Source organism: Malania oleifera, chromosome 4, assembly GCF_029873635.1.
Source record: "Malania oleifera isolate guangnan ecotype guangnan chromosome 4, ASM2987363v1, whole genome shotgun sequence".
Lineage (NCBI taxonomy): Eukaryota > Viridiplantae > Streptophyta > Magnoliopsida > Santalales > Ximeniaceae > Malania > Malania oleifera.
This window is the reverse complement of record NC_080420.1, coordinates 8,094,587-8,120,934: the sequence shown is the minus strand read 5'-3', so window position 1 is coordinate 8,120,934 and position 26,348 is coordinate 8,094,587. Positions and strand designations below refer to the sequence as shown.

At 36.0% G+C, this 26,348-nt stretch overlaps 1 protein-coding gene across 2 annotated transcripts; it reads left to right on the top strand.

Annotated features, from left to right (window-relative positions):
* Positions 1 to 2,422: 2,422 nt before the first annotated feature.
* On the top strand, positions 2,423 to 8,819 carry LOC131152809 (uncharacterized). Of its 2 annotated transcripts, XM_058104682.1 has the most exons (4): positions 2,423 to 2,604; positions 3,038 to 3,100; positions 4,161 to 4,224; positions 4,782 to 8,819. In XM_058104682.1, the coding sequence occupies exon 4, from the start codon at positions 4,783 to 4,785 to the stop codon at positions 7,255 to 7,257; it is 2,475 nt and encodes an 824-aa protein (XP_057960665.1). In that variant the 5' UTR covers positions 2,423 to 2,604; positions 3,038 to 3,100; positions 4,161 to 4,224; position 4,782; the 3' UTR covers positions 7,258 to 8,819. The 2 variants fall into 2 exon arrangements, with proteins under 2 accessions (XP_057960665.1, XP_057960666.1); XM_058104683.1 differs by lacking the exon at positions 3,038 to 3,100.
* The last annotated feature ends 17,529 nt before the right edge of the window (positions 8,820 to 26,348 follow it).

The window sequence follows — 26,348 nt, the reverse complement described above, 5'->3', positions numbered from 1 at the left end:
CTCTCACTTTCAAGTATCCTACACTTATACTTACCTTACCATATTGCCAAAAATTTGTGTGTAAGTTTGATTTGAGTGTTCTTGTTCTATAGATTTGCTCTCTTAATTTGTACTTGTTTGATATTATTTTGTTTGAGAGCAAGACCTCGAGTTTTCTTAGGAGACTTTATTAATAAGTCTTTCCTAAGAAGACATCACTTGAGCTTCTAAGTATTGCACTATCATTACAATATCTTAAGAAATTCGTATTTGATTTTGGTTGCTAAAATACTTTCAAATCATTTTCAAATATCTAGTGTGTTTCATTTTGAGAAATCTTTAAAAAGATATTTGTTTATGTGCTAAAAATCTTTGTTGCAATATTCCTTGAGTAATATTATTTGTTGAACACAAAGATCAAATCCTTTTTGCAAACAAAATCTATACATATCTTGAGCTTTATACGTTGAGAAAAGCTATTCATTGAGATATCTGAAGTGTTGCTAATATCTTTGTTTGAGCATTGTGATTGAATATTTTGTGTGATACAATGATCATATTATTTGCACTCTCACGCACTAATTACAATGCTTATATAAATATTTGAGAGTAGACATCTAAGACCACATTAAGCTTACTTCATTATATCATTTGGTGGTGTATGCGATTACTTAGATTAGGTACACATCTGCTTTACATGAAAGCATAATCATTGTACCAATTTCATTATTGTGAACATACTGTTGTATTTCCAAGCGTGGCCTGAGGGAGTGGCAATCCAGCCTGGTAAGGATTGGTTGTAAAGGTTGAGGTCAATCCTGTAGTAATTGACCTGGTTTGTTTAGGTGCCGCTTCACCCGTTTAAGTGAGTAAGTATAGTGGTAATCTTTGTGCTTGTTAGTTAAGGAGGGGACGTAGGCAATTTGCTGAACCTCGATAACATTTATACGTGTCACTTTCCTTTACTACTTTCTGGTGCATGCGTAGTTAATTAAATTGTGTCATTTAAATTCTGGTACATATTATAATTGATTTATTTTACTTGCACTAGATTGACCTTAGGGTTGTGAATATACTTTTGTTAGGATATTGACCTAGGGCATTAAATTTAAAAACACCAATTCACCCCCCTCTTGGGATCATGGCAAAGCTAACAGTATACTCATTCATAAAGTTTTTAACTAAGTTAATTTTCTGTTGAACTTATAATTGTACAAACAACTTTGCTTGTAAGGTTGCTGAACTTTTTAAGATAAGTTGAAAAAGAATTATTCAAAGTAAGCATACGCATTCATTAAGGTTGATAACTAATTTAATCTTTCGTTGTACTTATTGTTGTTAGTCAATTTTACATGTGTAATTGTTAAAACTAAAGATGATTGAGAAAGAATTTAATAAAAAGGATTTAAATAAAATTTTAAAATCCCAATTCACCCCCTCTTAGGAATACATCTTCCTTTTCAATTGGTATCAAAGAGAGGTTGTAGCAAATCTTAACCTAAAAGCTACACAAAGATCTTTATGGCACACCTAGGCGTAGCTCCTTTTTCTGAGCGTAAATCCTCATATCAACCTTCTCTTTTTTGTGGTGTCAGCTATACTTTTTGGAAACAATGAATGAGGATATACCTGCAAACCATGGATTGAAAAGTTTGGAAAGTTGTCACACATGGTGACCTTGTCCATACCAAAAACATAGATAACAAAGAAATACCTAAAGAGGAAAAAGAGATGACCAACAATGACTATAAGATGTTGCAAGTAAATTCAAGTGCTATGAATGTTTTATATTGTACTCTTGATGTAAATGAATTCAATAGGGTCATAACATGTAAATCAGCTAAAGAAACATGGGATAAACTAGAGGTAACCTATTAAGGAACGATTGATGTTAGAGATAATTGAATCGACCTGCTCACAAGCGAGTATGAGGCCTTTAAGATGAACTCGGATGAAACCATCACTAATATGTACACTAGGTTCACCCATATAATAAACTCTCTCAATGCCTTAGGAAAGAATTGCTCAACTTATGAAATGATCTGAAAAATTCTTGGAAGACTTCCACCGATTTGGGAACATAAGGCCTGTAAAAACCCCCAAAAAGAGATATAAAAGATTAATAGAATGATTTCAAAAAAAAGAAAATAAAATAAAATAAAATAAAAAAATAAAATATTAATTATTAATTAATTAATTAAACAGATTTTTAAAAAAAGAAAAAAAGAAAAAAAAATTAATTAATTAAAATTTATTTTTATTTTATTAATAAAATATATTATTATTAATATTAATTAAATATATTATTATTATTATTATTATTATTAATAGTAACATCCTGAAGCTTCAGAAAGCTTCAGGATGAAATGTTTTATTTAAACATCCCATCCCCACATCATCATCATCTTCTTCTTCTTCTTCTTCTTTATTTTTTTTTTTCTCTGTTGCTGCAACGCAGCTCACTCTCTCTCTCTCTCCTCACGTTCTCTCTCTCTCTCTCCTCGATTTCGTGACGGATTTTCGCCCGATCGAAAATCCGAAGATACCACTAGACTCCATTCGCTGCTGCCGTCGTTTCTACTGAAGCAGATCGGTGATAGGAGCGGCATAAGCATATTCCTTGGGGTAAGCCATTTTCCCCTTTTTCTTTAATTTCTTGCAAAATATAAGCCCAATTGACGAACGGACACCACCACGAGAATCTAGGGATGATTCTCTACAAGTCTAGTGGGACGGAATTCTCGTGGAGGTGTCGGGCCAAAACTCCAAATTTGGGGTGCGGTGATTATTAAGGGGCTTATTTTTAATTAATTAGCATTAATTTAAAAATGCTAAAATATTAAGCATCTGAGGCTGAAGTAAGATTTCTGAAATTTAGGGTTCGGGTGAGCGCCGCGGGTATAATTTTGGGACCCGCAGGCAAAATTTGAAAAATTAAGTAGGGATATTAAATAATAGTTTAAATATTAATTTGAGGTATATGGAGCCTAAGGAAGGCTAGATGAGTATTATTTTGGAGAAATAGATTAATTAATTTGGGGAAAAATGTAAATTTCAGGAATTAAATTTCGGGCGCCAAGGGCGTGAAATTTTGGGTCCTAAGGAATTTCGCAATAGTCAGGTAAGGGAATAAACTAAAGCAGTAATTTTTCATACAAATTATTATTGATTATGAGTAAATTTATTTTCAGAAAAGCATATGTTATATTGTGTATTACGCATGAAATGTACGATTGAGAAAAATACTGCTATGATGATTAAAATGTATATGTATGTATGAGATGTAAATAATTCACGTTTTTAGAATATGAAGTATGACTTTTAACAGCATATGTGTGGCATGAATATTATTTTATGTGAAATGTATTATGATGTGAAAGATTTTACGAACCAAGCATGATTTCAGGCATTTATGAAAATATGAGTTATGTTGTGATGGTTTTGACGATTGTGTGATAAATGAGGTATTTTCAGTATATATATACCTGAAACAATTTTGGCGCGAGGCCATATATTTATGTTATCGGCACAAGGCCGTATTTATGTTATTGGCGCGAGGCCACGTATTTATATTTTCGGCACGAGGCCGTATCTATGTTTTCGGCACGAGGCCGTAATGATGTTACGTATGATCATGTATTATATGTTTTCACAACCAGGATGTTAGTTTAGTTCAGACCAGGAGCTCGGTACCGTAGCTATGGGTTCATTTTGGCACGAGGCCTTATTAGTGCTACCGTCCCACGAGGGGATGGGAGATGGATAGTCGATGTGGCTTTCAGTAGAGTGTGGACGTCCACCTGGCAGTCCGGACCAGGGTGTGGCGGGCTCATCGTACTTACAGACATATTTGATTCGGCAGTGGTCGGCCAGCCATTGTCGGGTCCCGCCTTCGGGCTGCACAACCCGTCATGGGGGGTAATACATGACACCAGCTAGCTAGTCATCCTGTGTTTATTTTCAGTACTACAGTTATAACAGATGATTTTATGTATGATATTAATTATTAACAGATGTGAAAATATATGTTTACCCAGTACGATATGATGATGTTTATGGAATTATGAAATGTACTATATACGTATAAATGCATTAAATATTCATGTTGCCACACAGCTGTATTTAGTTTATTTTCCCTTACTGAGAAGTGTCTCATCCCCAAACTTAAATAAATTTTTCAGGAGCTCCTGAGAGATTGGCGGGTCAGGGCCGCCGTTGAGCTAGTGAGATTACCCTGTGAGAAGGGTAAGATTTTGTAATAGAGTCAGAGTTATTTTGTGTTTGACCCTAGAGATATTTGGATGTATGTGAGGATGTATAGAATGCTCTAGTATTATATTTTATGACTGGATGTTTGAGATTTTATGTGTACTGCTGCTAGGTTTTCCGCTGTGTATGACAGGTGTCCCCGCTACCCACGGGTTCGGGTTGACCATTTTATTTATTATGTGATATTTTATGTTAAGAAATTGAGGGACGTTACATTTGGTATCAGAGCCTAGGATACTAGGTTCTGTAGACTCTAGAGTGCAGCAGTAATAATACCAGAGTATAGGATAAAAGGATTTGAGGTCTGGTTTTGTAGTCTAGATGCAAAACTTCCGTGGTGGTTTGTATGATTTTCCTGGGGTGACGATTTCAGGAAATTCATTGTAAACTATCGTCGGGTCGGGTATCTAGGTTGCAGGATTGAACCTTGAATTGAGATTAGGAGTGAGAAGTTAATTAGGAGAATATACTATATGAGTTGGGGGATACACGTAGGAAAAGAGGTTTTGAGTTAAGTTATTTCTTCTTTTCAGGATGGACCACGGTGGAAATAGTGCCCACGCTAGTGGGAGTGAGGGCGCTGGACCCTCAGGCGCTGCGGGTAGTGATTCAGATGCAGTCTTACGCAGCGTAGCACAGCAGGTTATGGCAGAAATTGCCAGGAGTTCGAGAGAACAAGGTGGTCCGTCTGTAGGCCACGGTTGTACGATCGAGAAGTTCATAAAGATGAATCCTCCAGCTTTCTCAGGGGGAACGGATCCTGCAGTCGCTGAGAATTGGGTGCAGGAGATGGAGAAAATTTTTGCAGTGCTGCAGTGTTCTGAGGAGCAGAAGGTGCTGTTCGCCACCTACAGATTGACTGGAGAGGCCGAGAGATGGTGGTCAGCAGTGAGATTGTTAGAGCAGCAGAGGACTATACCTGTAGAGATGACTTGGGGGCGATTTAGAGAGATATTCTTCGACAGGTATTTTCCAGCCTCTTCTAGGGAGGCTAAGATTACGGAGTTCCTGAATCTGAAGCAGGGACAGCTGTCAGTACAGCAGTACGCGGCGAGGTTCATCGAACTATCTCGCTTCGCCCCGTACATTATTCCAGATGAGGTGAAGAAGGTACGACAGTTTGAAAGAGGTTTGAGGAGAGAAATTTATAAGCAGGTATCGATTCTGAAGTTGCAGGATTTTACTGAACTAGTGGATAGAGCCACTATAGCAGAGACTGGAGAGCGATTGGAGGCTGAGGAGCAGAGGCAGAAGAAGAGATCCATACCTTCTGATTTCCAGCAGGGAGCCGACCGTGCCGCGTGGAAGAGAGGTGGCTATTATAGGGACCGAAGACAGAAGACCGGGAATCGTGGTTTCCAGGGTGCACAGCCATCTCCCGCTTGCCCATCTTGCGGGAAGAAACACCTGGGAGAGTGTCGTGCTGGGCGAGGTGTCTGCTACAGGTGCGGGGAGCCGGGACATATGATGAGGGAGTGTCCGACACAGATTGGTACTGTTCCTAGACCTGCACGAGGAGGTTACCAGGCACCACGAGGAGGCCAGCAGAGGAATACGGCCCCAGCTAGAGTTTTTGCTTTGACACCGGGTGATGCTGAGGCGGCAGGAGATGTGGTGACAGGTACTGTTTCAATACTGTCATTTAAAGCTACTGTTTTGTTTGATTCTGGGGCGACGCATTCATTTATCGCCTGGGATTATGTTAAATTGTGTGGGTTTGAGCCTCAGCAGTTAGAAATTAGTTTGTCTGTTGCTACGCCAACTGGAACCGTAGGGGTATGTAGGAAGGTACTCAGGGACTGTCCAGTGGATATTCAAGGGAGGTATTTGTTAGCTAATTTGGTGATTTTAGACATGCATGGGTTTGAGGTGATCTTGGGCATGGATTGGCTAGCTGCCCACTATGCTAGCATTGATTGCCGTCAGAGAGTGGTAGTGTTTAGACCTCCAGAGGGACAGGAGTACAGATTTGTGGGATCACATGTGCGCACCCCACCTCAGTTATTATCGGCTATCCAGGCGTGTAGATTGCTATCAGAAGGTTGTCAGGGATATTTAGCCTATGTGAAGACTGTATCAGAAGGCGAACTGAGGGTGGAGGATATCCCAGTGGTGAGAGATTTCCCTGATGTATTTCCAGAGGATTTGCCGGGACTACCTCCTGATCGTGAGGTAGAGTTTGTTATTGATCTGGTTCCGGGGACAACACCGATTTCGAAGGCGCCGTATAGAATGGCACCGGCAGAGCTAAAAGAATTGAAAGAGCAGTTGCAAGAGCTGTTAGATAAGGGGTTCATTTGGCCCAGTGTGTCACCCTGGGGAGCACCAGTTTTGTTTGTGAGGAAGAAGGATGGCTCGATGAGATTGTGCATCGACTATCGAGAAATAAATAAAGTAACTATCAAGAATAAATACCCGCTCCCGCGTATTGATGATTTGTTTGACCAGTTACAGGGGACACAGATCTTTTCGAAGATAGATTTACGCTCCGGGTACCATCAGGTGAAAGTCAGGGCGGAAGATGTTCTGAAGACGGCATTTAGAACACGGTATGGTCACTATGAATTTCTAGTTATGCCATTTGGGTTGACGAATGCTCCTGCGGTGTTTATGGATCTTATGAACAGGGTTTTTCACCAGTATTTGGATCAGTTTGTGGTAGTATTTATTGATGATATACTGGTATATTCGAAGAGTGCAGAGGAGCATGAGGAGCATTTGAGTATAGTGTTGCAGGTGCTGCGAGAGAAGAAGCTATATGCAAAACTCAAGAAGTGTGAGTTCTGGCTGGAACAGGTTACCTTCCTTGGACACGTTGTATCCAAGGGTGGTATTTCTGTTGATCCGAGTAAGATTGAGGCGGTAGTTGACTGGGTACGACCAAAGAACGTGCACGAGATCAGGAGTTTCCTAGGATTGGCTGGGTACTATCGCAGGTTTGTTGAGGGCTTTTCTCGATTGTCGGGCCCATTGACCAGATTGACCAGGAAAGGAGCAAAGTTTGAGTAGTCTGATGAATGTGAGCAGAGCTTCCAAGAGTTGAAGCAGCGACTCATCACTGCGCCTGTGTTGACGATTCCTTCAGGAGAAGAGGGGTTCGTAATTTACAGCGATGCGTTCCATAAAGGGCTCGGATGCGTGTTGATGCAGCAGGGGAGAGTGATAGCCTATGCCTCATGACAGTTGAAAGAATATGAGAAGAACTACCCTACCCACGATCTGGAATTGGCGGCGATTGTTTATGCGCTGAAGATTTGGAGGCACTATCTATATGGGGGTAGGTGTGAGATATTTACTGACCATAAGAGTTTAAAGTATTTCTTCACGCAGAAGGAATTGAATATGAGGCAGAGGAGATGGTTGGAGCTAATAAAGGATTACGACTGCACTATTAGCTACCACCCAGGAAAGGCTAATGTGGTTGCTGATGCTTTGAGTCGGAAATCAGTGGAATCATCTGTATCTGCAAGGGAGATTCAGCATCCGATTCAGATGGATTTGGAGAGGCTTGGTGTGGAGCTGGTAGAGGGTGATCACCAGGTGTTCATTGCTGACTTGGTTTTGCAGCCGACTCTATAGGAGAGGATTAAAGCAGCTCAGAGGAATGATGCAGAACTGGTAGAGCTTATGAGAAAGGTACAGGATGGTCAGGAATTAGAGTTCAGCATTTCAGATGATGGAGCCCTGAGGTTCCATACCAGGTTATGTGTTCCTGCCGATCCTGAGATCAAGAAAGTCATTCTGGAGGAAGCACATCGATCCCTATATACTGTACATCCGGGTAGCACTAAAATGTACAGGGATCTCCGAGAGTCCTTCTGGTGGAGCAACATGAAAAGGGAGATAGCTCAGTTTGTGGGTCAGTGTTTGACGTGCCAGCAAGTTTGACAGCGCAGAGCCGGCAGAAGAGTTATGCTGATACTCGTCGGCGAGAATTGGAGTTTGACACAGGAGATCACGTGTTCCTGAAGGTGGCACCGCTGAAGGGTGTTATGAGGTTCGGGAGGAAGGGTAAGCTGAGCCCTAGGTATATTGGACCATTCGAGATTCTTGAGAGAGTGGGTCCAGTTGCCTATCGTTTGGCATTACCATCGGTCCTATTTAGGATCCATGACGTATTCCACGTTTCTATGTTGAGGAAATACGTCCCAGACCCCTCCCATGTGATTAGATATGAAGCACTGGAATTGGGCGATACTTTAGTTTATGAGGAAGTGCCAGTGCAAATTCTTGACTGGAAGGAACAGGAGCTACGCACGAAAAAGATTCCACTGGTAAAAGTTCTGTGGCGCAACCATGCCATTGAAGAGGCTTCTTGGGAACTAGAGGATCAGATGCGCCAGAGATATCCACACTTATTCAGTGGAGTTAGAGTTGAGCCAGTCAAGTGAATGGAATATTGTTGTAGTTTTTATTTGTATAGTGTAACATAAGATAGATAAAGTTTTTAGTTTTGAAACGTGAATGGTTTAGGGAGAATTTTGAATAGTTGTGATCTCTCAGAGCCCTTATTGTAACCACGGTATTCCTCCGCCATAAGTGAGGGTAATCAATAAAAAAAAAATAAATTTAGAAGCGTTTTCACTAAAGAAAGGAAATAGGGGAATGACAAATTTCGAGGACGAAATTTTTATAAGGAGGGGAGAATGTAAAAACCCCCAAAAAGAGATATAAAAGATTAATAGAATGATTTCAAAAAAAAGAAAATAAAATAAAATAAAATAAAAAAATAAAATATTAATTATTAATTAATTAATTAAACAGATTTTTAAAAAAAGAAAAAAAGAAAAAAAAAATTAATTAATTAAAATTTATTTTTATTTTATTAATAAAATATATTATTATTAATATTAATTAAATATATTATTATTATTATTATTATTATTATTAATAGTAACATCCTGAAGCTTCAGAAAGCTTCAGGATGAAATGTTTTATTTAAACATCCCATCCCCACATCATCATCATCCCATCCCCACATCATCATCATCTTCTTCTTCTTCTTCTTCTTTATTTTTTTTTTTCTCTGTTGCTGCAACGCAGCTCACTCTCTCTCTCTCTCTCCTCACGTTCTCTCTCTCTCTCTCCTCGATTTCGTGACGGATTTTCGCCCGATCGAAAATCCGAAGATACCACTAGACTCCATTCGCTGCTGCCGTCGTTTCTACTGAAGCAGATCGGTGATAGGAGCGGCATAAGCATATTCCTTGGGGTAAGCCATTTTCCCCTTTTTCTTTAATTTCTTGCAAAATATAAGCCCAATTGACGAACGGACACCACCACGAGAATCTAGGGATGATTCTCTACAAGTCTAGTGGGACGGAATTCTCGTGGAGGTGTCGGGCCAAAACTCCAAATTTGGGGTGCGGTGATTATTAAGGGGCTTATTTTTAATTAATTAGCATTAATTTAAAAATGCTAAAATATTAAGCATCTGAGGCTGAAGTAAGATTTCTGAAATTTAGGGTTCGGGTGAGCGCCGCGGGTATAATTTTGGGACCCGCAGGCAAAATTTGAAAAATTAAGTAGGGATATTAAATAATAGTTTAAATATTAATTTGAGGTATATGGAGCCTAAGGAAGGCTAGATGAGTATTATTTTGGAGAAATAGATTAATTAATTTGGGGAAAAATGTAAATTTCAGGAATTAAATTTCGGGCGCCAAGGGCGTGAAATTTTGGGTCCTAAGGAATTTCGCAATAGTCAGGTAAGGGAATAAACTAAAGCAGTAATTTTTCATACAAATTATTATTGATTATGAGTAAATTTATTTTCAGAAAAGCATATGTTATATTGTGTATTACGCATGAAATGTACGATTGAGAAAAATACTGCTATGATGATTAAAATGTATATGTATGTATGAGATGTAAATAATTCACGTTTTTAGAATATGAAGTATGACTTTTAACAGCATATGTGTGGCATGAATATTATTTTATGTGAAATGTATTATGATGTGAAAGATTTTACGAACCAAGCATGATTTCAGGCATTTATGAAAATATGAGTTATGTTGTGATGGTTTTGACGATTGTGTGATAAATGAGGTATTTTCAGTATATATATACCTGAAATAATTTTGGCGCGAGGCCATATATTTATGTTATCGGCACAAGGCCGTATTTATGTTATTGGCGCGAGGCCACGTATTTATATTTTCGGCACGAGGCCGTATCTATGTTTTCGGCACGAGGCCGTAATGATGTTACGTATGATCATGTATTATATGTTTTCACAACCAGGATGTTAGTTTAGTTCAGACCAGGAGCTCGGTACCGTAGCTATGGGTTCATTTTGGCACGAGGCCTTATTAGTGCTACCGTCCCACGAGGGGATGGGAGATGGATAGTCGATGTGGCTTTCAGTAGAGTGTGGACGTCCACCTGGCAGTCCGGACCAGGGTGTGGCGGGCTCATCGTACTTACAGACATATTTGATTCGGCAGTGGTCGGCCAGCCATTGTCGGGTCCCGCCTTCGGGCTGCACAACCCGTCATGGGGGGTAATACATGACACCAGCTAGCTAGTCATCCTGTGTTTATTTTCAGTACTACAGTTATAACAGATGATTTTATGTATGATATTAATTATTAACAGATGTGAAAATATATGTTTACCCAGTACGATATGATGATGTTTATGGAATTATGAAATGTACTATATACGTATAAATGCATTAAATATTCATGTTGCCACACAGCTGTATTTAGTTTATTTTCCCTTACTGAGAAGTGTCTCATCCCCAAACTTAAATAAATTTTTCAGGAGCTCCTGAGAGATTGGCGGGTCAGGGCCGCCGTTGAGCTAGTGAGATTACCCTGTGAGAAGGGTAAGATTTTGTAATAGAGTCAGAGTTATTTTGTGTTTGACCCTAGAGATATTTGGATGTATGTGAGGATGTATAGAATGCTCTAGTATTATATTTTATGACTGGATGTTTGAGATTTTATGTGTACTGCTGCTAGGTTTTCCGCTGTGTATGACAGGTGTCCCCGCTACCCACGGGTTCGGGTTGACCATTTTATTTATTATGTGATATTTTATGTTAAGAAATTGAGGGACGTTACAAGGCCACTGCAATAACTGATGGAAGAAATTTGAAAAACACTTCCCTAGATGAATTAATAGGTTCTCTACTCACTTATGAGATGACAATAAATGAAATAAGTAGAAAATCTAAAAATAAGGAATCTACTGCATTTAAAGCCTCAAGTGAAAGCTCTAGTAATGAAGATGAAGAAGTGATGTATATAAATGATGTAGCTCTCATAACCAAAAGACTTGCAAAAATCCTTAGAAAGAAGAATAAATTTACAAGAAAAATCCGGAATTCAAACTCAAATGAAGATGAAGAAATTAGTAAGAAGAAAACAAAGGCTGAACTTCCAACATGTTATAATTGTAAGAAAGTTAGACACATAAAACCTGATTTTCGACAACTTAAGAAAGATTCCAAAAAGATAAATAAAAAGGCAATGAAGGCCACTACATGGGATAATATTAGTACAAGTAGTTCAGATAGTGAATCAAGTGACCAAGAGGTTGCTTGCTTTATTGCATGGGACGATGATGAAGAACAAAGCTCCTCATCCAAATCATTTAATGATTATAGTAATGATTCATCTAATGAATCTAATGATGAGAGTATGTCATCTTATGAAGAGCTACAAAGTGAATTATTCAAAACTCATAAGATTTTAGTTAAAGTAACTAAGCGATATACTTAATTGAAAAATAAGAATCAAGCTGTGATAAAAGAAATAGAATCTAAAAATCCTGCTAAAAGAGAAAATGATCTAAAAATCAAGAAATTAGAAAGTAAGAATGAAAAGATGATGAAAGAATTAGAAGATATAAGATCCCAAACTTCCTTTAAGAATGAGAAAGATCAATATATTTATGAATTAGAGAACAAAATCAATAAGATGTCTCAAGACCAAGTAAACCTGCAAGAAAAGAGTAAAAATGCACAAGACTCAGAAATCTATGATCTTAAAAGAAAAATTGAGGACCAAGCCAAAATTATCTATAATTTTACTAAAGGATAGGAGAACTTTGATAAAATAATTGGCACACAAAGAATGTCCTTGAATAAAGAAGACATAGGATTCAATGGAATTGAAAATATAAGGAAAAAGAATCTTTACATGGGACACTTTACAAAAGCCTCCAAAAATTATGCTAGCACTTCCTCAAATGCTTACACACATACCACATGTTTTCTATGTAAGGAGAAATGACACATTAAGTTTGAATGTCTATTAAAAAGAAAGGGTGCAAAAATCAAACAAGTTTGGAGAATAAAAAAATCAACTCTTGGTAAGCCATCCGGACCCAAGAAAGTATGGGTATCAAGATGAAAAACTAGTTCATAAACCAATGACTCCATAGATTTTAGGTATAGATATTCTCTTATTAGGGGTTAAGAAAACTAAAATTATGCTAAAATGAAATGGATTAGTAATGACTCAACAACCTATAAAATTTAAGTTAGCCAATCATAAAAGAAATAAAGTGATAATTATAAATGTGCTTTGATAATAGACATGCTTAACTCATAAAATATAAATAGATATGTCTACCTTAAAGATCTAATGCATAATCTGAAAGTCTATATTAACTATGCATATCATGGTAAATATTTCAGCTATAGCTAAAGGGATGAAAAAAGCATAACCTTAATTGAACTGTTATAATTACTTTAGGTTAAAATTTTTTAAGAGAACAACATATGATATTATTTTCACATACTTCAGAATTGGAAGATCAATCACTAATGAAGCTCACAAGTGAAAAATATGAAATACAACTGATAAAGGTATTGTAGGTGCAATGAATTTGTATTATGCTCATAACATATGGCTAACTCATGAAGAAAATTCTCCTTGTTCAAATCTATGGGAAATCATTTCATAATACAAGGATATTAAACAAGTTGAAATAGGAGATAAGGATGAATTTCTGAGCTTATTAATGCTTATCATATTGAAAAAAAATGAAAATAATATTGTTGGCCACAATCAATGGATGAATTGTCCAAGACTTATTTGTCTTGTATTGCTCCTTGCATTAGAATGCATATGCTTATTGATAACCTTCTTTATTTTATTAATGTCAAAAAGGGGGAGAGAGAGTTGGATTGAAAAATTGGTATCTATGAAAATAATTTGATATCCATGAGCAGCGCATGATATGATATTAGTATTGGTATTTATGAAATTTATTAGTATCCAAGAGCATGACAACATATTTGTATCCATAAGCATGTTATGATATTGATGATATTGATATGATATTGGTATTATTCTTGATATTGATATCCATGAGTTTACATGAAATTAATTGATATTTGAGCATGACATGATAAATTTAAAAGCATGATTGGTAATCTTGACATCTTCATGAATACATAGTTTATAATTCACGAATGAAAGTATGAATTTATTGAATATGAAATATACTTCATTAAGGGGGGGTTAAACTTGTTAAATAGTGATATCATGATTTATGCTGAAAAATCTTTGAAAATTTTGATATACAATCTTTTGTATTTTCTCATGTTACTTTGGGAACTTATTGTCTGTCTTTTTATGCGTGTTGAATGCAAAGTTTCTACTTTGTGCCTTTATTGGATATATACTTTTGCTTATGGTTGCTTTTTGCCTTATTATTTATATGTTTTTCTTGATATCTTACTCTTTTTTATTGATGTCAAAAGGGGGAGAAGTTTTGGACAAAAACTGAGCATGATAATTGATCTTGAATTATGACATGATGTGATATTGAGCTAATCTTGATATATGAGCAGTATATTAAAATTGATCGTAAAATCTGATATGTTTATTGAAATTGACAAATATTGTTAAGTTGATGCTTATTGTAAGGGGGGCCTTTTTAAGGCTTACTCATTTTTTACTCATTGTTTGTCATTATCAAAAAGGGGGAGATTGTTGGCCTTACAAGCCTTAAAATCTTATTTTAATGATAACAAATCATCAAATGATTCTTCTTGGGTGAAAATCTTATGGGTTATTGAAGAAAGCATGGAGCACATATCAACTCATATATTCTTGCTTCAAAGGCTTCTTGTTTTTTGTTAAAAGGCTTAAGCATATATTATTTTCATATATATATATATATATATATATATATATATTGTGCTTAATAGCTCTTTTATTTTCATGTTTTCTAAAGACCAAAGTTTCTCCTCTACTATTCATTTGAAAATCTTTTTGGAGAAAAATATTTTGCGGATTTTGTTTTAAAAAGGTTTGAGCATATATATTCAAGTTTTTGTATATATTGCTTGATAGCCTTTGTATAATTTTCAAAGTTGCCCTATAACTCATTTTATTTATTTTTGGGGGAAAACCTGTTAAGGGTTTATTGGAGGGCTTAAGCTTATATTCACTTTCATAATATATAGCTTGAAAGCCTCCTTATTATTTTGAAAATCAAAGTTCATATTTCTCATACTCTTCTTGAATATATTTTCGGAGAAAAATATTATTGGGGCTTTATTTGAAAAGGCTTAAGCTTATATATAGCTTGAAAGCCTTATTTTTGAAGGTCAATCATTTGGGAAAGAAATCCCTTGTTTCTCCTATTCTTTTATTTGAAAATTATTTTTTTGGAGAAATTCTTTGGGGTATTCAAGTAAGCTTTGAGCATGTATAAATTGATATACATTTCGCTTGATAAGCTTCTTGAGAAAAGGTTAGAGCACATATTCAATTCAATATATTTTTCTTGGAAGTCTTTTAGTTTTTGAAAGTATTTAAAAATGTCATATTAAAAAGAAATCATTTTCCATACTCTCACATATTATTGAAAAATATTTTTGAGAGAAAAATCATAATTCTATTGAGCTTCATTTTTAAATCATTTGAGAGTGCATATTAGAGCTTTCATTGTATAGATCTCTGCTTACCTGAGAAGCATTCTCTTTGTACGCAAATTTTTATTATTGTTGTATTCCCGACATGTGGTCGAAGAGGATTGGACTAGCCTGTAATGTGCACCAGATTAGTTCAAACCCAGTTAGGAGAACTAGGGGCATCATCCGATCAGGTGTAGTTATAGGTTGTGGCTCAACCCCAAAATTTGAGTTGGGGTTTACCTCACCTCGTAAGGAGAGATTGTAAATGTGTCGCTCCACCCGGTAAGTGAACAAAGGTAGTGGAATCCTCTAAGCTAGTTTGGCTTGAGACGGGGATGTAGGCAGGATTGGTCGAATCTCAATAACAAATCTTTTGTGTGTGTGTGTGTGTGTGTGTGTGTGTGTGTGTGTGTGTCTCTCTCTCTCTCTCTCTCTCTCTCTCTCTCTCTCTCTCTCTCTCTCTCTCTCTTATTTAAATTCCACACTTTAATTTTCTTATGTGTATGAATGTTTATTTATTGTCATTCTTATTTTTCATACACGCTTTAATTTTTAAATGAAATTTAATGTGGTGAATCGGTGAAGTTTAAATTAGTAAAATATTTTTAAATCCCAATTAACCCCCCCTCTTGGGATCACATCATATTTCTAAAATCAGTGTCCGGTTACAATAAGTTTAACTATTTTTGCATAAAGATTGCAAGGACACGTTTTTTGCGTATCCCTGTTTTGAGGGTTATTCCTTTGCATATCCTCCACTGTTTTTATTATGTAGATTTTATTATTTTGATATTGAAAATGAGTTTTTTTTTTCAAATTAATTGAATGGAGGATTTGGAAAGTGATTGATAAATAATTTTATATTTCAAGGAAAATGTTTTTGAAATGCAAAGTTTCTCATACTTGAAAATGATTTGAATGAGCGTGACATGAATTCAATGCATATCATTTTGAGTGTCATGTATTTCATATTGTGTCTTAGTTACTAATGCTTTTGAAAAGAATTATATCTTGTAGTAGTACTAAGGAATTTTTGGGAATAATAAAAGGATCGAGAGAGAGGAAATCGTCATTTCCAAGGATTTCGAGCTTAAATGACTAAGAAGAAATAAAATGTAAAGGTATATCTATCATCCTTCTACGTTATTGGATGTTTCATGAAATAATTCATATGATGTATATTATGTTAAATCTTTTTATATGAATCATATTATGATTCCATGTTATCTTGTGAGGAGTCTTCAAGAGAAACTTTATTAATGCTCATAAGATGTTTGAATTTATTTTAAAAAGGGATTATAATGCTTTAAATGCTTAAATAGTGTTTTGTGCTCAAAATTTTAAATTTTAGTATACACTTTTCTTTTATTTTTATCAAAGAAGGGCGGCACCTCCATTTATTTATTGATAAACCCTCACTTTTGGCGGAGGAATACCGTGGTTACAAGACAATCAAAGGGAGAAACAAAAGACAAAACTTTAAAGGTCTCCCAAAAAAAAAAAACACCACCAGCATCTAGCCAAAACAGGATTACAAGACAAAGCAAAACAAAACAAAACAAGGACCTACAAAACAAATCTCATGCAACAAAACAAACAAAAGATAAACAACATAAAACATAAAACAAAACCAACAGGAAATCAGCTAAACATACCTCATATAAGCCGTACTCATCTTCTTCAGTTTATACAACTCATTGATAACTCTAGGGAGTTGACTACTATTTGTAAACAAATTATTCCTCCCCATAGCATCTTGACGAGCCAATTGATCTGCCACTTTATTCCCTTCTTTATATCAATGCTTTATAAAAAAGTCTACTCCCTCCAATAAACCAATCAGCTGCTCCCAAAAATCCCACAAATACCACAATGAGCACCTACTGGATCTTATCCAATTTACAATAATATTCAAATCACATTCAATATCAATACTAGTATAGCCCAAATGTTTGCAAATCTTTATTCCCTCCAATGCAGCTCTCAATTCAGTTTTATTATTTGAACAAGAACCAAAATATTTTGAAAAACCCAAAACAAAAGAACCTGTATGGTCTCTAAGGATGCCACCACCACCCGCCGGCCCTAGGTTCCTAAAGCTGCTCCCTTCTAAATTTTGTTTCAACCTCCCTTGTAGTGACCCGAAGAATAATAACATTTTAATAATAAAAGGGAGAGAAAATAGATACAGAAACAGAAGGAGGCAGTAGGCTTTGCGTTCGTTGACGACATTGCATTTTGGAGATAATATTAAATAATCATAGTTACGGGAAATTGCCAAGCTTCGTCGACGAACACAGGGTTTCGTCGATGAAGGCTTCAAGGATTTCGTTGACGAACACAGGGTTTCGTTAACGAGAAAAAATCGAGAGGCGTTCTGAGGCAGCCTGAATTTCGTCGACGAATACAGGGTCTTGTTAACAAAATTTGTGAAGGACTCGTCGATGAAGAACGGGCTCATCGACGAAATCCCCTGTGTTATATATATACAAAAATCCGGGAATTATTTCATTTTTAAGAAATCTCTCTCCTCTCTCTCTCTCTCTCTACGACTCTCTCTCCCTTCTCTCTTCGTTTTCGGATCCACCAGTTGCCGGATCGACGATCTGAAGCTACCACAACGCTCCTAGTGGAATTCTCTACAAGTTTACCGGAGCGGATCGTTGAGAAAACGAAGTTGGATTTCATCCCAAATTCAGGGTAAGGTCTTTTATCTAATTTTTGGCCTTATGGTAGTTATAAGAAATGACGTAGGCGATGAAATACTGATGTTTTGTTCAGGGGGATTGCATTTTCAGGATGTTGGATTAGGAATCCTGCGGGTATAGAGCCATATTTTTATAGGGGCTTTTCAAAGTTGAGGTAAGGGAAATATGCTATGCTAGGAATTTTTATAAAGTTATTAGAGAATTTATAAACATATATTCATATCAGTTTATCATATAGTTTATACAGAATATGAATTAATTGCTTGTATGGCCTGAGTAGATTTTCATAAGATAAAGAATTGATATAGTTTTGTGATGTATCATACTATACTGAATACACAGTTATTGACAGTACATACAATTTACATAGTTTTTCCAGTATATGGGTTTACACAGAATATATAGATATAGATTTATATTCACAGAGAAATGTACATGCTTATACAACTTTTATAAGAATAGTTTCTTGAAACAGAGATACACACACACACACACACACACACACACACACACACACACACATATATATATATATATATATATATATATATATACATGTATACAGTAATATTCAGATCGGTATTTATACCACAGCTTTATACAGAGTTTAGTATGCCATGTTTCCTATTACCGTAATATACAGACAGAGATACAAAGGTAGCATCAAGATGCTACAGATGCAGTATACAGTTTTACAATATATATATATATATATATAGTACATAAAGTTAGCGCTACGGTAATTTTGGAAACATGATAAAAACAGTAAAAGAGTATATATGTATATAGTATAAGATCCCTAAGGAAAGATACACAGACAGATACAGATTACAGAGCACGGTACCGTTGCTAGATAAAGATAGAGTGCAACCATATATCTCAGATAGTATGTGGGTACCGTCAGCCATGCTCGGAGAGTATGCAGCTCCCCAGTACACTGGGTTGAGGAGGCCGGTTTGACGTGGTAGTAGCCAATCCCGAGCTTAGGAGAGGATGTAGTTTGGCCGGACTAAGGTAGTGTAGAGTATGATGACTTATCTGGAGGACCGACCAAATAGAGTCCCGCCTACGGGGCGCACAACCCTATCATGAGGGGTCAAATCATGACGTACAAAGTCCCAGGGATAAAAGCACATTTATATATATATATATATATATATATATATATATATATATATATGTTTATAGTTTTATAGTATATGATGACAATAGTATCATATATTATCAGTGTGAAAAGTAGAAAATACAGACGATATAGTATATTTTAAATTGAGAAATATAGATATGCTTGAAAGATATGTTTTACAAATTATTGCATTACAGTTCAGTTGCTATATTTTAAAATACTTTTAACTTAGTTGCCACACACTAGTGATAGCATATTTCCACTTATTGAGCATCGACTCACACCATTACTCTGATATTTTTCAGGTGAGCCAGTGAGGCGAGCAGATCAGGCTCGCGAATAGAGTGTAGCTCAAATCACCCTGGTTATAAGGTGAGTTTTTGTTAGAGTGGTGTATATTTTTGGATAGATGACACTGGAGGGACATTTTTGTATGGTTTGTATATTTTGGATTTTGGTATTGTACAGTTTATGTATAAATGGTTTTATGATTTGCGTTTCTGTTAGGTAGGAATGTTTATTGTATATATTTTAAAAAAAAATGATAAGAAATTTGAGGTCGTTACATCCCTTGCCCCGGTTTTAGCCATCTCACACATTGCATTGTTTTAATTCTTTTATTCACAATTTGCACTTCCAGATTTTGTAATATCCAAAAATCAACATCCTTTAACTGAGTCATTCCTGTTATGTTCCTGCTCAAAACCCCCACCCAATACTTAATGGACAGTCACGCATCTGTACTACTCTCCAATTTCCCCTCCATTCTAGCCGCATATCTCCTTCTCCACAACCTCCAAACAACTAAACAAGGAATCAAACCCATCAAATATCCCAATTTAGAAAATCTGGAAGCCCTATTAAACCACATTTGAACTCTTTCTTTCCAACTTTGTTGTCTAAGGAAAGGAACACCTACCCCCACCGAAACCTTCCTCCAAACCTCAGTAGCAAGGTCTCCCTTATTTAACACATGCTCCATATCTTTTGGCTGTCTCATCTCACAACAATTACACGCCGAAGCAAGCGAAACCCCACCCTTCTCACCTTTTCATCAACACTTAAGCACTCAAAAGTGGTCTTCCACATGCAGATAGCAATTTTCTTCGGTAACCATTTATTCCAAACCCACTTTGCCCAATCAAACTTTGGAGCTCTAACTCTGATAACATCCCATGCGGACTTTGTATTAAAGCAACCATAATTTTTCGGGAGCTATAGCAGTATGTTCGAAGAGTTTCTAAGATTTTACACCTTTTCCATAACTTCTTCCATTTTATTATACCCTATAATCCTCTGCAAGTTTTCCATATCCCACACACTATTGATAACCAAATCTTTTAATCTGATATGTGAATGTGCACCATTTGGACACTCTGTAAACAAAGATCTCGAATCTAGAAACTTATCATACTACAATTTTACACCTCATTCTCTAACCTTCTACTTAGATTTACTTGACAGTTCAGGCATACCCTGCAGAACTTTCCTCCAAAAGGAAGAATTCGATCCATGAGGTCTACAGAGAGCAATATGTCCTCCTTTCACATATTTAGATTTAAAAAATATAACCCATAAAGAATTTTGAGTTAATAAATGCCAACCAAACTTCATGAATAAAGACCGTTGCACTTCCGAAATGTCCCTTACTCCTATGCCCCCCTCATCTACAGGTACATACAATTTATTCCAAGCCCTCCATTTCATTTTTTCTTTTCCACCCTTAAAATCCCAGAAAAAAGAAGCAAACATACCTTGTATCTTTTTTATCATTAGTTTCGGGACATTTAGAATAGCTAACAGATGCAATGACATACTCGAAAACACATGCCTCAACAAAACTAGACGACCTCCTTGAGACAACAGTCTACTTTTCCAGCCCTTAACTCTCTTACTTATTTTTTGAATTAAAGGGTCAAAATCAAAACTCTTCAATTTACCATCACTATCAACATACCCAAATAAGTAAAAGGAAATTTACCTTCACTATAACCAGTATCTTGAAGAATTTCTCCCTTCCTCTAAACACCCAACTTCTTTGAGAAAAAAATAACTGATTTATCTTTATTCACCCTTTGGCCAGTCCAGTTTTCATACTCCTTAATCAGCTCCATTATCTGTCTAGCAAATTTTTTTCCAGCATTAGCAAATATAACAACATCATCCGTGTACATTAAATACAATATAATAGGTGCACCACATAGATGTGCAAACGGTAAAATCCGCTTCTCAGACAGCTTTTTTTGAATTAATTTAGAAAGAACTTCTTCCATGATGATGAAAATATACGGCGACAACGGATCCCCTTGCCTCAAGCCCTTTTTTGACTTGAAAAAACCTCTATAAGTGTCATGCATCATGACAGAAAACCATGGGGTAGAAATACAATTCTGAATCAACTTACAAAACCAATTTGGAAAACCAAGAGCATGGAAAATCTAGTCTACCACGTGTCACTCCACTCGATCATACACTTTGCCCATATCAAGCGTTAGCATTATATTACCTCCTCTCACCTGCCTATGTAATAATTTTGTCATCTTTTGAACAAGCATTATATTTTCAAAAATACTCCTCCTTTTCACAAAAGCACCTTGTTCTAAAGATATTAAATCACCAACGAAATCTTACCAACAGGGATTTTGGAGAAAATTTAATAGATTACGTTACAAAGGCTTATCAGCCGAAATTTCTCAAAAGACTGAGGATCCTTTACTTTAGGAATCAGCACTATGTAAGAGGAACAAAAAAACCGAGGCAACATATCACCTCTGAAGAATTCTCTAATTGCATCCATCACATCATTTTTAATAATCTTTCAACAGGTAATATAGAAGAAGACCCAAACCCATCCGGTCCCGGGCTACTATTCACAGAAATAGAAGCAATAGCTTCATAAACCTCCTCCTAAGTCGGTTCTTCCCTCAACCGAACTATAGACTCCTTAGAAACCACTAAATGGATAATATCGTCCAGATTTGACCTTTACACTGAACTATTTTGCCTCAAGAATTGCTCAAAATAATTCACAGTCTCATCATGAACCAACTGCATATTTTCCAACATCGAACCATCAGGAAGCACTATTGAATTTACACAAGAGTTACACCTTTTTTGCGTAATCACAGCATAAAAAAATTTTGAATTCTGATCACCATCACTCAACCATTTCATCTTTACTTGCTGCGCTAACTTAGCCTTTTCCCTTCTATACCATACTTCTAACTCGGCCTTAGAAACAATGAACTCTTCTTCATCTGATTCCGAGTACTCTGTCTATAGTAAATTCTCATATTTTTCCACCCTTTCCTCCAACTATTGAATAAAACCACCAACACGACTAAAAATCTGTTTATTCCACATCCTACGTCTTTGTTTTAGCCTTTTCAATTTACTCGCCAATTTACACAATCCTGAATCTGCCACAATAGGTTCTCTCCAACATGATTCAACCATCTCCAAAAAAATCCCCATGCGATGTCCACATGTTCTGAAATCTAAAAGGCGCTGGCCCATACCTCTCCATACTCGAACACAGCTATAAAATGATAGGAGAATGATCTGAAGTATTTTTTTTCAACAAAGAAGTCTTAACTTCACCATATTTTATAAAGAAAACATTATTAATCAACACCCTGTCTAGTTTCGCCCAACTTCTCATCAAACCTTGTTGGCCGTTACACCATGAAAATTGACTTCCTTCGAATTTAAGGTCCAATAATCCACATCTATTAATACAATCATTAAATTCAGTCATAAACGAACCAAAGCGAGGTCTACCTCCTACCCTTTCCTCATCTGACTGAACTACATTAAAATCTCCTATAACAACCCAAGCCACATCAAAACTCGACAGCCCCTGAAACTGTTCCCATAAATCTCTTCTCTCAATATGATAACATTTAACATATACAAAAGTAAGAAGCAAAGAGCCTCTATCCTCTCTTAATAAAACTGTCACACATTGATTTGAGGCACCCACCCAATCCACTTGGACATCATCTTTCCAGAACAGCCAAATCTTCCCACCTTCCTCTACATTAGAGCAAAAGTTAGTAAATTGCAAATACACCTCCCACCTTCTTATCTTTTCTATATCTTGAAAAGGTTTCGAAACTGCCAAAATTGAAACTTTCTGATCTTTCACAATTTGTTTCAATCTTCTCTTCGACGTGCCCAACCCTCTTATATTCCAAAACATAATTTTGTCCATCATAAGTTTAACTTTTGAGGCACTGCCTTAGCCCTCTTAGACTTTCTCACTTGACCATCCTCTTTATTTCTTCCTTCCAACTCACCCACTATCACATTACCTGGATCAGAGTGATATTCTTTTTGAGTATCAATGCAAACCTCCATATCTCCCTCAGACCACACATCATAATTATCCCTACACACGACACCCTCCATATCACCCTCTCTCTCATCCACCTCCTCCACCAAAATCACCTCCCCATCCTTGTCCTTTTCAACTTTTTCCCTCCCCCCTTCATACACAACTCCGATTTCCTAGACAGACCTAGAACAACCTCCCAGTTCTACCTTCACCCCTACCACCCCTGACTTTTGGTCTTAACAACGATCGACTTTCTCTCCACTATTTTTCTCTACCAAATTAACTTCATCCACTTTTTGAGAGCCCACATTATTAACCTCAATCACAATTTCTTTATTTTTCTAAATCCCATTTGATGGACCACTCATGTTTCCATCATTCTTCTCCTCCACCCTCTGATCCTTTATCTTCAAAAAAAAACCTTCCTCTTCAACTATCATATTCTCTTTTCTACCCACTTCTTTCCAAACCATCTCATCTCTGTCCTTCCTCATATCTACCTTCCTTTTATCTTTAGGCTTAACTCCAAATCGACATACTACTTCAGTGTGACATTGCCTACAACATTTATTACAATAGAAACCCCTATTTTCATATATTACCCTTTGCCAATTTTGCTTTTGTCCTACCACCAATGGAAAACCCTCAACAGGATCCTTTTGTAAGTCCACTTCAACATATAATATCACACCAGTGCAAGTCCACTGCAATCCTATGTCTTAATACATATATGTTATTATGATTGATTATAAAAATATTGGTTATAACATGCTTAGGTAAATCCACTCCCAATGGACATGCATTTTTTATGTCTTAAAGCTATCTATATATATATATGCTTAAAATTTAAATATTTTAAATATAGCATGTTTTTTTCTATCACATAATAATTGAGCTTTAGGGAATTTATCATCATACTACATGCCATTTTACCCTAAACTCATTATGAAGCTTAAATATTTAAATATTTTCAAATGCAATTTGAAGCTCATCCCCTTAGTTGAAAATATTAGATTAAATGTAAGAATAAAATGCCAAATAGTATTTATTGAAAATATAATTTCTTTGGAAAATGGGTTGAATGTAAAAGTAGCTAAATTTGTTAAGCCCAAGAACTCAAAGCTAATGTTATGTTCTTGACTAAAAATTTAGAGCCTTAGCTAAATTTTTGAAGTGAAAAATGAAAATTGAGAGCATAAAAATTTAATGCTTGGGTTGCATAATTGAGGGGGAGCAGCAAATTTAAAAATTCATCCAATATGCAATTAATTGTTATGTGCCTATTTTAAATACTTTATCATTTCATTTATATTGGATGCTTTGTATGAACTGAATGTCAATATCCTTCTTTGCTAAATGTTTATATTATCTAATAGATGGATGATTTTTGACATGAATTCTTATTTGAGCTGCATTGAACTCTAAACATCCATTCTGTTGGCCTAACTGGACTTTTCAATCTTGTTTTGATGATAATAAAATGAATGATGTTTTAACATGTGTTGTTGAGTAGTTCTATTTCAGGTCTAAGTAAAAGGTCACTCACGGTTAATCATGGAAGCAACCTGGAGATCAATGTCAATCAAGTGAAAGTTTCTCAGTATATTGAAGTAATGAATGACAAATGAAGAGCTTAAAGGCCAAGCAGATCTTGAAGTCAAAAGTGAACCTCAAGAGGTTGCAAGACTTAGTGATTAAGGAGACCATGCTTAGAAGGATATTTGTTAGTACTTCAAAGTCATTACTATTTATATATGTGAAGCTCCTTAAGATACAAAGACTTAGAGACCAAGACTTGAAAGACTCTTGAAAATGTTTTTGAAAAGTGCAAATTAAAATTTTTAAGTAAATTAGGTTTTTAAAGAAATCAAAAAATATAAAATATTTGAATAAGAGGTATGCCCAGTCGACTGACTCGTTGAACTAAACATACCCAGCTGACTGACTACTTTTAAACGTGGTTCAGTCTGCCGACTGACAGGAAAATTTCAGTAAAGTTAACTGTCCAGCTGACTGACTCAATGAACTAAAAATGCCCAGCCGACTGACAGTACCCAGCCGACTGACTATTTTGAACGTGATTCAGTCAGCTGAATGACAATTTATCTAAATTAATTTTTGAAAGTCAGAATGGTGTCAGCCGCTTGTCCAGCCGACTGACTAGTGCGAAAATTTACTCAGTCGAGTGGGTCAACCGACTGACTCTGCAGGGAATTTCAAATTTCAAACGTGCGAGAAATTTTTCAAAATTGATTATTAGAATTAATATTTTTTGAAAAATTACCTAAATGATCAGTATTAAATGAGGCAACTTCTCTTCAAAAAGGTCTATAAATACCTCCCCTGTTCAATGGAAAAATAAGAGAGAATACAGGCACACAAACGATATACATCGAAGCAAAACACGATTTCTACGCTAAAATTCTCCTAAAAGATCATTTTTGCTCACATCTTTTTGCTCGGGGAAAAACTCTACGAAGTTGTTGGATTGATAAACAAGGGTTTGGTTCTAAGTTGCATCTAGAATCCTTTTAAGAACCATTAATGACTTCTAAACCTTAAGCTTCACATTGTCTATTTAGTTTTGGTTTTGAAGTACGATTTGGAATTTAATTTGTACAACCTGCTCTATATTTTGAGAATGTTTTTGAACGTAAATCCATTTCTTTATACTTGATCTTTGACGATTCAAGACATTGTAGAATCATTGGACCAAGCATAGGTTGGTGCTTGGAGAGGTTGCTCTTCCTAAAAAAGAGGGTGATTATTGTAAAGTTTTTGTTTCACCCAGAAGGAACAAGATCTAGTGAAATCCTTAGGTGGTTGACCTAAGGCGAGGTCGTAGGTTGGGATAAGCCAAACCTCGTAAAAGCTGTGGTGTCACTTTTTTTCCCTTACTCTTTTAAATTTCAGCAAAAATATAAACTGCGTGGATGTTATAGTTTTTTCAATCATAAAAATAACACACATTGGAAATTAGATAAACCTATGCCTAATTTGTTCTTGGGCTTGTAGAAACCGAAAGGAAGTACGTTGGTTAATCGATAT

Bases quoted from the DNA above. Each gene is read 5' to 3' on its own strand.
- LOC131152809 (XM_058104683.1), top strand. From the start codon at position 4,783: ATGGACCACGGTGGAAATAGTGCCCACGCTAGTGGGAGTGAGGGCGCT.